The sequence below is a fragment of the Physella acuta genome, unplaced genomic scaffold (assembly GCF_028476545.2).
Source record: "Physella acuta isolate Inbredline_101_S28 unplaced genomic scaffold, ASM2847654v3 ptg000457l, whole genome shotgun sequence".
In the NCBI taxonomy this organism is placed as follows: Eukaryota; Metazoa; Mollusca; class Gastropoda; family Physidae; genus Physella; species Physella acuta.
Window position 1 is genome coordinate 702,073 of NW_026731976.1, and position 13,002 is coordinate 715,074.

At 41.0% G+C, this 13,002-nt stretch overlaps 1 protein-coding gene across 1 annotated transcript in view; it reads right to left on the reverse strand.

Annotated features, from left to right (window-relative positions):
• The window catches only part of LOC131943489 (uncharacterized), a 34,709-nt gene extending 27,773 nt beyond the window's left edge, over positions 1–6,936 (reverse strand). Inside the window, exons 1-2 of the mRNA XM_059303649.1 lie at positions 6,757–6,936; positions 5,806–6,050 (exon numbers count right to left, since the gene is read on the reverse strand). Coding sequence (XP_059159632.1) covers positions 5,806–6,050; positions 6,757–6,805 — 294 coding nt within the window. The 5' untranslated portion in view covers positions 6,806–6,936. The remainder of the gene's footprint in view (positions 1–5,805; positions 6,051–6,756) is intronic.
• Positions 6,937–13,002: the final 6,066 nt, after the last annotated feature.

A 13,002-nucleotide genomic window follows, 5' to 3' on the forward strand; every position in this document is an offset into this window, starting at 1 on the left:
GTTGTCATGGTATAGGTGTAAGTTGTCATGTACCAGGTGTAAGTTGTCATGCACCAGGTGTAAGTTGTCATGGTACACGTGTAAGTTGTCATGTACCAGGTGTAAGTTGTCATGGTACAGGTTGTCATGGTATAGGTGTAAGTTGTCATGGTACAGGTTGTCATGGTATATGTGTAAGTTGTCATGTACCAGGTGTAAGTTGTCATGCACCAGGTGTAAGTTGTCATGGTACAGGTGTAAGTTGTCATGTACCAGGTGTAAGTTGTCATGGTACAGGTGTAAGTTGTCATGTACCAGGTGTAGGTTGTCATGGTACAGGTGTAAGTTGTCATGTACCAGGTGTAAGTTGTCATGTACCAGGTGTAAGTTGTCATGTACCAGGTGTAAGTTGTCATGTACCAGGTGTAAGTTGTCATGTACCAGTTGTAAGTTGTCATGGTACAGGTGTAAGTTGTCATGGTACAGGTGTAAGTTGTCATAGTACAGGTGTAAGTTGTCATGTACCAGGTGTAAGTTGTCATGTACCAGGTGTAAGTTGTCATATACCAGGTGTAAGTTGTCATGTACCAGGTGTAGGTTGTCATGGTACAGGTGTAAGTTGTCATGTACCAGTTGTAAGTTGTCATGTACCAGGTGTAGGTTGTCATGGTACAGGTGTAAGTTGTCATGTACCAGGTGTAAGTTGTCATGTACCAGGTGTAAGTTGTCATGTACCAGGTGTAAGTTGTCATGTACCAGTTGTAAGTTGTCATGGTACAGGTGTAAGTTGTCATGGTACAGGTGTAAGTTGTCATAGTACAGGTGTAAGTTGTCATGGTACAGGTGTAAGTTGTCATGGTACAGGTGTAAGTTGTCATGGTACAGGTGTAAGTTGTCATGTACCAGGTGTAAGTTGTCATGGTACAGGTGTAAGTTGTCATGTACCAGGTGTAAGTTGTCAAGTACCAGGTGTAAGTTGTCATGTACCAGGTGTAAGTTGTCATGCACCAGGTGTAGGTTGTCATGGTACAGGTGTAAGTTGTCATGGTACAGGTGTAAGTTGTCATGTACCAGGTGTAAGTTGTCATGTACCAGGTGTAAGTTGTCATGTACCAGGTGTAAGTTGTCATGTACCAGGTGTAGGTTGTCATGGTACAGGTGTAAGTTGTCATGTACCAGGTGTAAGTTGTCATGTACCAGTTGTAAGTTGTCATGGTACAGGTGTAAGTTGTCATGGTACAGGTGTAAGTTGTCATAGTACAGGTGTAAGTTGTCATGGTGCAGGTGTAAGTTGTCATGGTACAGGTGTAAGTTGTCATGTACCAGGTGTAAGTTGTCATGGTACAGGTGTAAGTTGTCATGTACCAGGTGTAAGTTGTCAAGTACCAGGTGTAAGTTGTCATGTACCAGGTGTAAGTTGTCATGCACCAGGTGTAGGTTGTCATGGTACAGGTGTAAGTTGTCATGGTACATGTGTAAGTTGTCATGTACCAGGTGTAAGTTGTCATGTACCAGGTGTAAGTTGTCATGTACCAGGTGTAAGTTGTCATGTACCAGGTGTAGGTTGTCATGGTACAGGTGTAAGTTGTCATGTACCAGGTGTAAGTTGTCATGGTACAGGTGTAAGTTGTCATGTACCAGGTGTAAGTTGTCATGTACCAGGTGTAAGTTGTCATTTACCAGGTGTAAGTTGTCATGGTACAGGTGTAAGTTGTCATGTACCAGGTGTAAGTTGTCATGGTACAGGTGTAAGTTGTCATGGTACAGGTGTAAGTTGTCATGTACCAGGTGTAAGTTGTCATTTACCAGGTGTAAGTTGTCATGTACCAGGTGTAGGTTGTCATGTACCAGGTGTAGGTTGTCATGTACCAGGTGTAAGTTGTCATGTACCAGGTGTAAGTTGTCATGTACCAGGTGTAAGTTGTCATGTACCAGGTGTAAGTTGTCATGTACCAGGTGTAAGTTGTCATGTACCAGGTGTAAGTTGTCATGGTACAGGTTGTCATGTACCAGGTGTAAGTTGTCATGGTACAGGTGTAAGTTGTCATGTACCAGGTGTAAGTTGTCATGTACCAGGTGTAAGTTGTCATGTACCAGGTGTAAGTTGTCATGTACCAGGTGTAAGTTGTCATGTACCAGGTGTAAGTTGTCATGGTACAGGTTGTCATGTACCAGGTGTAGGTTGTCATGGTACAGGTGTAAGTTGTCTAGGTACAGGTTATCATGTACCAGGTGTAAGTTGTCATGTACCAGGTGTAAGTTGTCATGGTACAGGTTGTCATGTACCAGGTGTAAGTTGTCGTAGTACAGGTGTAAGTTGTCATGTACCAGGTGTAAGTTGTCATAGTACAGGTGTAAGTTGTCATGTACCAGGTGTAGGTTGTCATGTACCAGGTGTAGGTTGTCATGTACCAGGTGTAAGTTGTCATGTACCAGGTGTAAGTTGTCATGGTACAGGTTGTCATGTACCAGGTGTAAGTTGTCATGTACCAGGTGTAAGTTGTCATGTACCAGGTGTAAGTTGTCATAGTACAGGTGTAAGTTGTCATGTACCAGGTGTAGGTTGTCATGTACCAGGTGTAAGTTGTCATAGTACAGGTGTAAGTTGTCATGGTACAGGTGTAAGTTGTCATAGTACAGGTGTAAGTTGTCATGGTACAGGTGTAAGTTGTCATGGTACAGGTGTAAGTTGTCATGTACCAGGTGTAAGTTGTCATGTACCAGGTGTAAGTTGTCATGTACCAGGTGTAAGTTGTCATGTACCAGGTGTAAGTTGTCATGTACCAGGTGTAAGTTGTCATAGTACAGGTGTAAGTTGTCATGGTACAGGTGTAAGTTGTCATGTACCAGGTGTAAGTTGTCATGGTACAGGTGTAAGTTGTCATGTACCAGGTGTAAGTTGTCATGGTACAGGTGTAAGTTGTCATGGTACAGGTGTAAGTTGTCATGTACCAGGTGTAAGTTGTCATGGTACAGGTGTATGTTGTCATGTACCAGGTGTAAGTTGTCATAGTACAGGTGTAAGTTGTCATGTACCAGGTGTAGGTTGTCATGTACCAGGTGTAAGTTGTCATAGTACAGGTGTAAGTTGTCATGGTACAGGTGTAAGTTGTCATGGTACAGGTGTAAGTTGTCATGTACCAGGTGTAAGTTGTCATGGTACAGGTGTAGGTTGTCATGGTACAGGTGTAAGTTGTCATGGTACAGGTGTAAGTTGTCATGGTACAGGTGTAAGTTGTCATGGTACAGGTGTAAGTTGTCATGGTACAGGTGTAAGTTGTCATGTACCAGGTGTAAGTTGTCATGGTACAGGTGTAAGTTGTCATGTACCAGATGTAAGTTGTCATGTACCAGGTGTAAGTTGTCATGGTACAGGTGTAAGTTGTTACAACTGTTTAATTCCCAAATTTAAAAACTGTTCAGTTTCATCCTATATATAAGTTTACTCTGACCATCATCCCCACTGCGTTAGGTCCCATACCAATGGACGTGTGAGTGACTAATGGACGTGTGAGTGACTAATGGACGTGTGAGTGACTAATGGACGTGTGAGTGACTAATGGACGTGTGAGTGACCAATGGACGTGTGATTGACCGATGCACGTGTGAGTGACTAATGGACGTGTGAGTGACCAATGCTAGTGTGAGTGACTAATGGACGTGTGAGTGACTAATGGACGTGTGAGTGACCGATGGACGTGTGAGTGACAAATGGACGTGTGAGTGACTAATGGACGTGTGAGTGACTAATGGACGTGTGAGTGACTAATGGACGTGTGAGTGACTAATGGACGTGTGAGTGACTAATGGACGTGTGAGTGACTAATGGACGTGTGAGTGACTAATGGACGTGTGAGTGACCGATGGACGTGTGAGTGACTAATGGACGTGTGAGTGACTAATGGACGTGTGAGTGACTAATGGACGTGTGAGTGACTAATGGACGTGTGAGTGACCGATGGACGTGTGAGTGACTAATGGACGTGTGAGTGACTAATGGACGTGTGAGTGACCGATGGACGTGTGAGTGACTAATGGACGTGTGAGTGACTAATGGACGTGTGAGTGACTAATGGACGTGTGAGTGACTAATGGACGTGTGAGTGACTAATGGACGTGTGAGTGACTAATGGACGTGTGAGTGACTAATGGACGTGTGAGTGACTAATGGACGTGTGAGTGACTAATGGACGTGTGAGTGACTAATGGACGTGTGAGTGACCGATGGACGTGTGAGTGACTAATGGACGTGTGAGTGACTAATGGACGTGTGAGTGACTAATGGACGTGTGAGTGACTAATGGACGTGTGAGTGACTAATGGACGTGTGAGTGACCAATTGACGTGTGAGTGACTAATGGACGTGTGAGTGACCGATGCACGTGTGAGTGACCAATGGACGTGTGAGTGACTAATGGACGTGTGAGTGACCAATGCTAGTGTGAGTGACCAATGGAATTGGGAGGGACTAATGGATGTGTGAGTGACTAATGGATGTGTGAGTTACTAATGCTAGTGTGAGTGACCAATGCTAGTGTGAGTGACCAATGGAATTGGGAGTGACTAATGGATGTGTGAGTGAGTAATGGACGTGTGAGTGACTAATGGATGTGTGAGTGACTAATGGATGTGTGAGTGACTAATGGAGGTGTGAGTGACTAATAGACGTGTGAGTGACTAATGGATGTGTGAGTGACCAATGGACGTGTGAGTGACTAATGGACGTGTGAGTGACTAATAGACGTGTGAGTGACTAATGGACGTGTGAGTGACCAATGGACGTGTGAGTGACTAATGGACGTGTGAGTGACTAATAGACGTGTGAGTGACTAATGCTAGTGTGAGTGACTAATGGATGTGTGAGTGACTAACGGACGTGTGAGTGACTAATGCTAGTGTGAGTGACTAATGGATGTGTGAGTGACCAATGGACGTGTGAGTGACTAATGGACGTGTGAGTGACTAATAGACGTGTGAGTGACTAATGCTAGTGTGAGTGACTAATGGATGTGTGAGTGACTAATGGACGTGTGAGTGACTAATGCTAGTGTGAGTGACTAATGGATGTGTGAGTGACCAATGGACGTGTGAGTGACTAATGGATGTGTGCGTGACCAATGGACGTGTGAGTGACTAATGGATGTGTGAGTGACTAATAGACGTGTGAGTGACTAATGGATGTGTGAGTGACCAATGGACGTGTGAGTGACCAATGGATGTGTGAGTGACTAATGGACGTGTGAGTGACTAATGGACGTGTGAGTGACTAATGGACGTGTGAGTGACCAATGGACGTGTGAGTGACCAATGGACGTGTGAGTGAGTGACTAATGGACGTGTGAGTGACTAATGGACGTGTGAGTGACTAATGGACGTGTGACTAATGGATGTGTGAGTGACTAATGGACGTGTGAGTGACTAATGGACGTGTGACTAATGAACGTGTGAGTGACTAATGGACGTGTGACTAATGGATGTGTGAGTGACCAATGGACGTGTGAGTGACCAATGGACGTGTGAGTGACTAATGGACGTGTGAGTGACTAATGGACGTGTGACTAATGAACGTGTGAGTGACTAATGGACGTGTGACTAATGGATGTGTGAGTGACCAATGGACGTGTGAGTTACCAATGGACGTGTGAGTGACCAATGAACGTGTGAGTGACCAATGAACGTGTGAGTGACCAATGGACGTGTGAGTGACCGATGCACGTGTGAGTGACCAATGGACGTGTGAGTGACCAATGGACGTGTGAGTGACCAATGCACGTGTGAGTGATCAATGGACGTGTGAGTGACCAATGCACGTGTATCTCTACTCACCACAATTGTTGTCTGTAGCATGGAGAAAGCGTTGAACCTGGGCTGAGTGACGTCAGCATTTGCCCAAAACAGGTAGTAGGTCACCTTATTACTGGGTGGGCTTTCGGCGTCGGTCAACTCATCTTTGGGCGCGGCTTGGGTCACCTGATCACCGGGCGGGGCTACGGTCACGTTACCTGCGGCCTGCCCCACGTCGCGGGTCAGCCTGTCTCTGGGCTGGTATTCGGATTTTTGCATATATATGTCTGGCAAACGGATGCGGTCACGTTAAACATGTATGATTAGGTTGGTTTCAAGCACGTACTAATTAGATTATAGGAAAAAAAAACTCATAGGAAAAAACAAATCAGAGAGGAAAAAACAAAGGAAAGTCATAATTGTGTATTAGCATGGAATTCGATAATATTTTTATGATTTCAGAAAGACGAATCTGACTTTTTTCCGAGCAAAAAGTGACTTTTTTCTGGGGTTTTTTTTCTTTTGACTTTTCCCATCCGCACACCACTAACTATACAGTATACCAGAGGCGTAGCGACCTTTTCGATTTGCACCCACCCCTCAAGATTTGGATTTGCACCCTCCCCCCCCTCAAACTTTCGATTTCCCCTCCCCCCACCCCTCAGCCTTTCAATTTATTTTTCCAACCCATTTTGGCGCCCCCTATGGTCGGCGCCCGGGGACGTATGTCCCCACCCCCTCTCGCTACTGCAGTATACACTATACTGACAGTATACACTGCACTAGGTGTGAAAACAAAACGTCGTCTATTATTACAATGTTGATAACTCAGCTTCTTTCAACATTGATCTAGATCTAGATTAGATCTAGCTGTAGCTAGATTTACTTCTATATCCAGTCATCTTCTTTCAACATTGATCTAGATCTAGCTGTAGCTAGATTTAATAGATCTAGATCTAGATCCAGTCATCTTCTTTCCATCCCCCAACTGACCTGTGGCTCCCAGTAGCAGCAGACCAAGACACAGATGTATCAAGTACATGATGTCAACTCTAGCTGGGGTTGGGTTCGTTTCAAAGATGTTCACACAAAACCCAACAAGCTGACAGTCATCATGTGAAAGACGTTTGAAAACAAAGTTAGCCAATGAAGTAGAGAGGTACCTACTCCATCTTTTGCTAAACTTTGTGACGGTGGTGTATTTTTGTCCCGACACGCTATTTTTAGTGCGCAGTTTTTGGTGCGCAACTAGTCTTTAAAAGGACATCGAATTATAATTTGGTTTATTGCTTCATGCATCAATAAATGTATCTTTCATTAGCGCAATTTCCATTCTGGAGAATTGCGTTTATTAACCCGTCATTTCTGGATGTATGAATGTATGAATGAATGGATGTGTGTCCGCAGCTTTAAGTCGTATCTCCTCCTCAACGAAGCAATATCGATGACTAGTTCCAAAAGCAATTATGTTTAGCAAGTTACTAGGATGAACATAGGCCAAAACAATTCCGGGTTTCTTTCATGGATTTTCCGGAAAAGCCAAAAAAAAAAACTCGAAAAAATGCAGTTTTTGGCCCATATCTCGGCAACTAGACCACTTAGCGACTTGAAACATTTACCAATCGATTTTCCATAATTTAGAACAATATTGCCGAAGAAAGTTTTCAAAAATATCCTTTCGTTCGGTCACAAATTTTTTTTTGAATTAATTAAAATTTGGACCGAATTAGTAGGCATTTTTATCCAACCACACCACACGCGTCATCACGTTCAATAGCTGCGCCATCATGTTCAGTGGCTGCGACATCACGTTCGGTAGCTAGGCGCGCAATGGTTTTTAGTCATGTTACTCTATTGTAAATAAAACATGTAAAATACTGAAAAAAAAAATTGATAAAAAACGTTTTAATAACTAACCAATGGTTTTACTAACCCTGCTCTTGATTTACGCTACGACAGAGCTATTTTTAGATAACATAAGGAAATTGCGCTAAAATTGTCACTAGACTTTTTTTAATTACTTGTTTTTCTTATTTACTACAATTTGCACCAACATTTTCCTGTTTTATGTTGACATTCGGTGGCCCAGTGTTCAATTCGTTATACGGCACAATTTTGAGTCTGTCGTTCTATGGACAGTTCGTTCTACAGACAGTTCGTTCTACGGACAGTTCGTCCAGCGGGGTAGCATAGTTCCTTATTTAATCCTATTGCTGACTTTTAATCACGACTGACATTGGCTGACTGCAGTGTTTCTTCCAGACTTTTTTCTCCGGGGGGGGGGGGGGACTTGATATTTTCAGGGGGGGGGGGGAGGGGGGCGAACACTGGTAAAAGTATGTTTTCTATATAAATTTAATTTCTTTCGGGAGGGGGGAGGAGGAGGTAGACTTTTTCGGAGGGGCGGAGCTCCCCCCCCCCTGAAGAGATGCCTGGAAGAAACTCTGGCTGACTGACGCTTAGCCACGACTGACATTGATCTGACTGACAGTGCCACACTTGACATGTATGGAGTTTCTCAAGTTTTACCCAACAAGTTTTTAGTCTCAGCTTCTGCCTCACCAAGAATGTCTACAACCCAGAGGCGTAGCGACCCTTCCCGGCGCCCGGGGACAAACTTTTCGATTTGCACCCCCCCCCCTCGAGATTTTGATTTGCACCCCCCCCCCCTCAAACTTTCGATTTGCCCCCCCCCCTCGAGATTTTGATTTGCACCCCCCCCCCTCAAACTTTCGATTTGCCCCCCCCCCTCGAGATTTTGATTTGCACCCCCCCCCCTCAAACTTTCGATTTGCACCCCCCCTCGAGATTTTGATTTGCACCCCCCCCCCTCAAACTTTCAATTTGCACCCCCCTCAACCTTTCAATTTATTTTTCCAACCCATTTTGGCGCCCCCTAAGCTCGGCGCCCGGGGACATATGTCCCCCCCCCCTCGCTACGCTACTGCTACAACCTCACTGCGCTCTACGGCGGCTAATTTATCCATCCCTCACCCGAAAATGACGTCACACTTAAGTACCCTCTATTATTTTTGTCTTAATGGGACTACGCTAGGAAGATTTTCCTGAAAATATTAGTCGATTATTGGCTTTTGGTGATTTATAAAAACGTTTTAATAGCAAGCTTTTATGTAATCTATATACTACTAAAAGTCAAGTTTGTTTACATGTTTGAATATTTTTTTTTTTTTGTTTGGCTGATTGACTATTGTACATGGTTGCACTCATCGTGGAGAGCTGTAAAATAGTATGTAGGTAGAGAAAATTTTTTTGTTTTAAGACAGACTGTTAATCACACATTTATTTAAAGACGTTAATTAATTTATTGATTGATTCATAGGTAGATTAACCCTATTTTTTTAAAAAAGATTAGAACGACCACTACATTCGGCGGGACCGTGACGTCACAGTTTTTTGTTTACTCTTTAGTACAATAAAATGGCGGCGTCTATCGAAGAAAATTGTGTTCCCATTCAAAAGTTTAACGCGTTCTAAATCTAATTTTCTGTCGGTCATAACTTTAACAATACGTCCGTTTGCTGTATTTATTATGTTCCAACACTTATATCAATTTTCAACTCTCTTTTTCATTTAGTTTTACGATAAATTTCTCTAGATCTACAATCTGTCGAAGAAAGTTATTTATAGATCTAGATCAAGATCTAGAATCTAGGTCAAATCAAAGATTTATTAGTTGTAAATACAATAAAAAAAAACGAGACTTAAGCAAACCAGTCGTAGATCTAGAATATAGATAATTCTATCTAGATTTAGATAATAAAATGAGTTTCTATATACTAAACTATTTTAGACCTTTATTATTTTGTATAAATCTTTGTTTGGAATATGGTAATTTTGAAATGCTGGATCCGGGCCTATTTGCGTAGCTTAAGATTCATACGCGGCTTCGATGCCGGTAATTTTGCTAAATTATAAACGTAAATTCTAAATATAGCTCAGTCGTAGATCTAAAATATAGATTATTTTCTATCTAGATTTAGATAATAATGATTTTCTATATACTAAACTATTTTAGACCTTTATTATTTTATATAAATCTTTGTTTGGAATATGGTAATTTTGAAATGCTCGCTCCGGGCCTATTAGCGTAGCTAATGATTAAATCTAGATCTAGATTCCAGATCTAGCAAGAAAAACTAAACTTAAGACTTAAGCAAGCGAGTCGTAGAATCTAGATCTAGATAATTCTATCTAGATCTAGATAATTTCAGACCTTCTTTATTTTATATAAATCTTTGTTTGGCTAATTTAAGATAAAAATTTAATTTGAAAGTCACTGCTACTAGACTTAGTTCTAGATCTATGCGCGTAAATCAAGTTGCATAAGGAGACTCAAAGTATAGTATAAAAGTTCACTTGTGACGTCACGAGTAAATAGCTAAGTTGGTAGTGTAGTCGGCTCTAATGCGGGTGGCACAGGTTCTAGACCAATATGTCAATGATATTTTTTTTCAGTTTTTTTTTTAGATGTGAATGATAAAGTTGCCTATCTGAACTTGGCAGGATACAGGGCAGGTGAAGTAGAATTAATCTGTTTCTTTGTCCTAAGCATATGAAAAGATAGTGTGGTCAGAGACATGCTCGGCTGGAATCGTTTTTTAAACGATAAAAACATGTTGTCTGAGACTTGGCGGGACACTGGGCAGGTGAAGTAGAGTTGAGTAGGTCACATGTGACGTCAGTATATGAAGGGATAGTCCGAAATCGGTGTTTTCGGTGTTTTTAAAAGAAAAAAAAAACATATTTTTGAATGTGGGGTTGGTTTTTTTGTGGGGGGTGCAAATCGAAAGTTTGAGGAGGTGCAAATTGAAATCTTGAGGGGGGGGGTGCAAATCGAAATCTTGAGGGGGGGGGGGGTTCAAATCGAAAAGTTTGTCCCCGGGCGCAGGGAAGGGTCGCTACGCCTCTGAGTGACAGACGTGATGTTTTTTGATGGATGACCCCCGAAACCCACAGTTATCCAACGGATGACGGGTAGTCTAGTAATGCACTAAAAAGGAGAAAATAAATAATTTTCTTTCTTTTGGTGATTTATAAAAACGTTTTAATAGCAAGCTTTTATGTAATAATGCACTAAAAAGGAGAAAATAAATAATTTTCTTTATATATATATATATATATATATATATATATATATATATATATATATATATATATATATATATATATATAATTCTCTTCTGGGAGACGCTAGAAAACAAGCTGTAAGCGCGCTCCCTACCATCCCACCCCTACATGGTCTGGTGAGCTTTGGTTCACGCTAAATGTTTACCGTCGTAGAGCCGGGTTTAGTGACGGCTATTAGGGCCAGATAATTTAGTTTGAAACGATTTTATACTTAGGGGAGGTAACTAAGAGGAGGTGTAGGATAGGGGTTGGGGGAAAGGAGGGTGGGGGTAGTATCGTCCTTAACGACCTACATTGGTACTGTCGAATTCACAAATTATGAATTACTGAAAAGTAAAAAATAAAACAACTAAATAGCGGCGAATGATATGCCGCGGGTCGGCTCGTATATAATAACACTCTACGGTTTCAGTAACTATAAAGAAAAGCGTTGGTCGCTAAAATTAAGTATTGAATACTTTTAGTAGGATTTTAAAAAGCTTCCAACGTATTTTAAAAATAATTTTTTTTTACTGAGAAAAATTATTTTAAAAAACATTTAAATAACAAGCTTAATGCACTAAAAAGGCGAAAAGAAATTATTGCCTGCAAATATAGTGTACTACTTAAGAAAAGTGTTGGTCGCTATTAATTAATATGTATTGACAACCTTTACTAGAATTTAAAAAGCGACCCACGCATTTTAAAATTTATTTTTATACTGATTTTTTCCGCACTCAAGTTGCTTGTGTATAGACTCAAGTGAAGTATTGTAAAAAAAAAAAATGGTTGTAAAAATTGATCAATTTGACGATTACCTTATAAAGGGGAATTACCCAATTAATATATTTGGCAAATATCCAAAGCTTGATTATGCCCCTTAGCCAAATGAATAATATATCTATAATATAAGCGGGCTGTGTCTGTCCTTCCTTCCTTCCTTCCTTCCGTCCGTCCGTCATCGCTATAGATTTTGGGACTATAAAAGTAAGCTACGCACCATGCTGTGCTTTTCAGTGCACCGCAGTGTCTTATTATAAGAATAAGAGTAGGGTTTGTTTATATAGCGGCATAGAGCTATTTTATAATTTCCACTGTTTGTACAATTTTGCATAACGTAAAGAGAATATTAAATACACGCACATTGCTAAAACATATTAAAAGGATCAATGTCAAATATAGTTTTCGTTAATATTCCTAGAAAAAGTGGATACATTTTAATAACATAATAACTGTAGGTTAGAAAAATCAAATGAATTTAACTCTTTTCTAATTTTGGCAAAGGAGGTAATTTAAAAATACATTAAACTCACGCTAATAAAAAATGTGACTGCAAATATACGTTCGTCATAGAAGGAATTAGTGTTGCAATAGTATAATTAGCAAAATGTGAATGCAAATTATGTGGATGTGTAAGAGGAAATTATTGTTAGAAAATTATAATTAGCATGGATTGATAAAAGGCAATCTTTTATTTATTTTATTCACTGAATGTAGGCCCTACTGTTTATTACTTATAATTTTTAATCAACTATTCAGCACTATTATAGACGCGTCATTACGTTCATTAGGTGCGCAATGGTTTTAGTTATGAAACTCTATTGTAAGTTTTTAAAATTTAAAGCACTGGAAAAAAAAATGCGTGAATGGATAAAGTGAAATATTTTAGGTAAACTACGGATATTTTAAATACTGCCTATTATTTATACTGTTTACTAATTATTATTCTATCTTTCGGTTTGCGGATTTGCGGACAAGCTAGGGGTTTTATAGGAGAGGCTTAGCGAGGGGGGGGGGCATGTGTCCCCGGGTGCCAACCTTAGGGGGCGCCAGAGTGGGTTGGAAAAAATTGCGCGAGGGGGGGGGGGGTGGAAATCGAAAGTTTTAGGGCGGGGGGACAGGGGTGCAAATCGAAAGTTTGAGGGGATGCAAATCACCGGAAAGGGCGCGATTTGGCGCTACGGGCTAGACTGTGAGCAATATGCCTATATGATTGCATTTAAATTGTGTTTGTTATGAGTGTTGTGTTTGTTTTTTCGTTTGTGTTTTTTTTTTGCGTTCGTTTGTGTTGTGTTTAGTTTTGTTCTGTTCCCAAGTTGGTACATTTAAAAA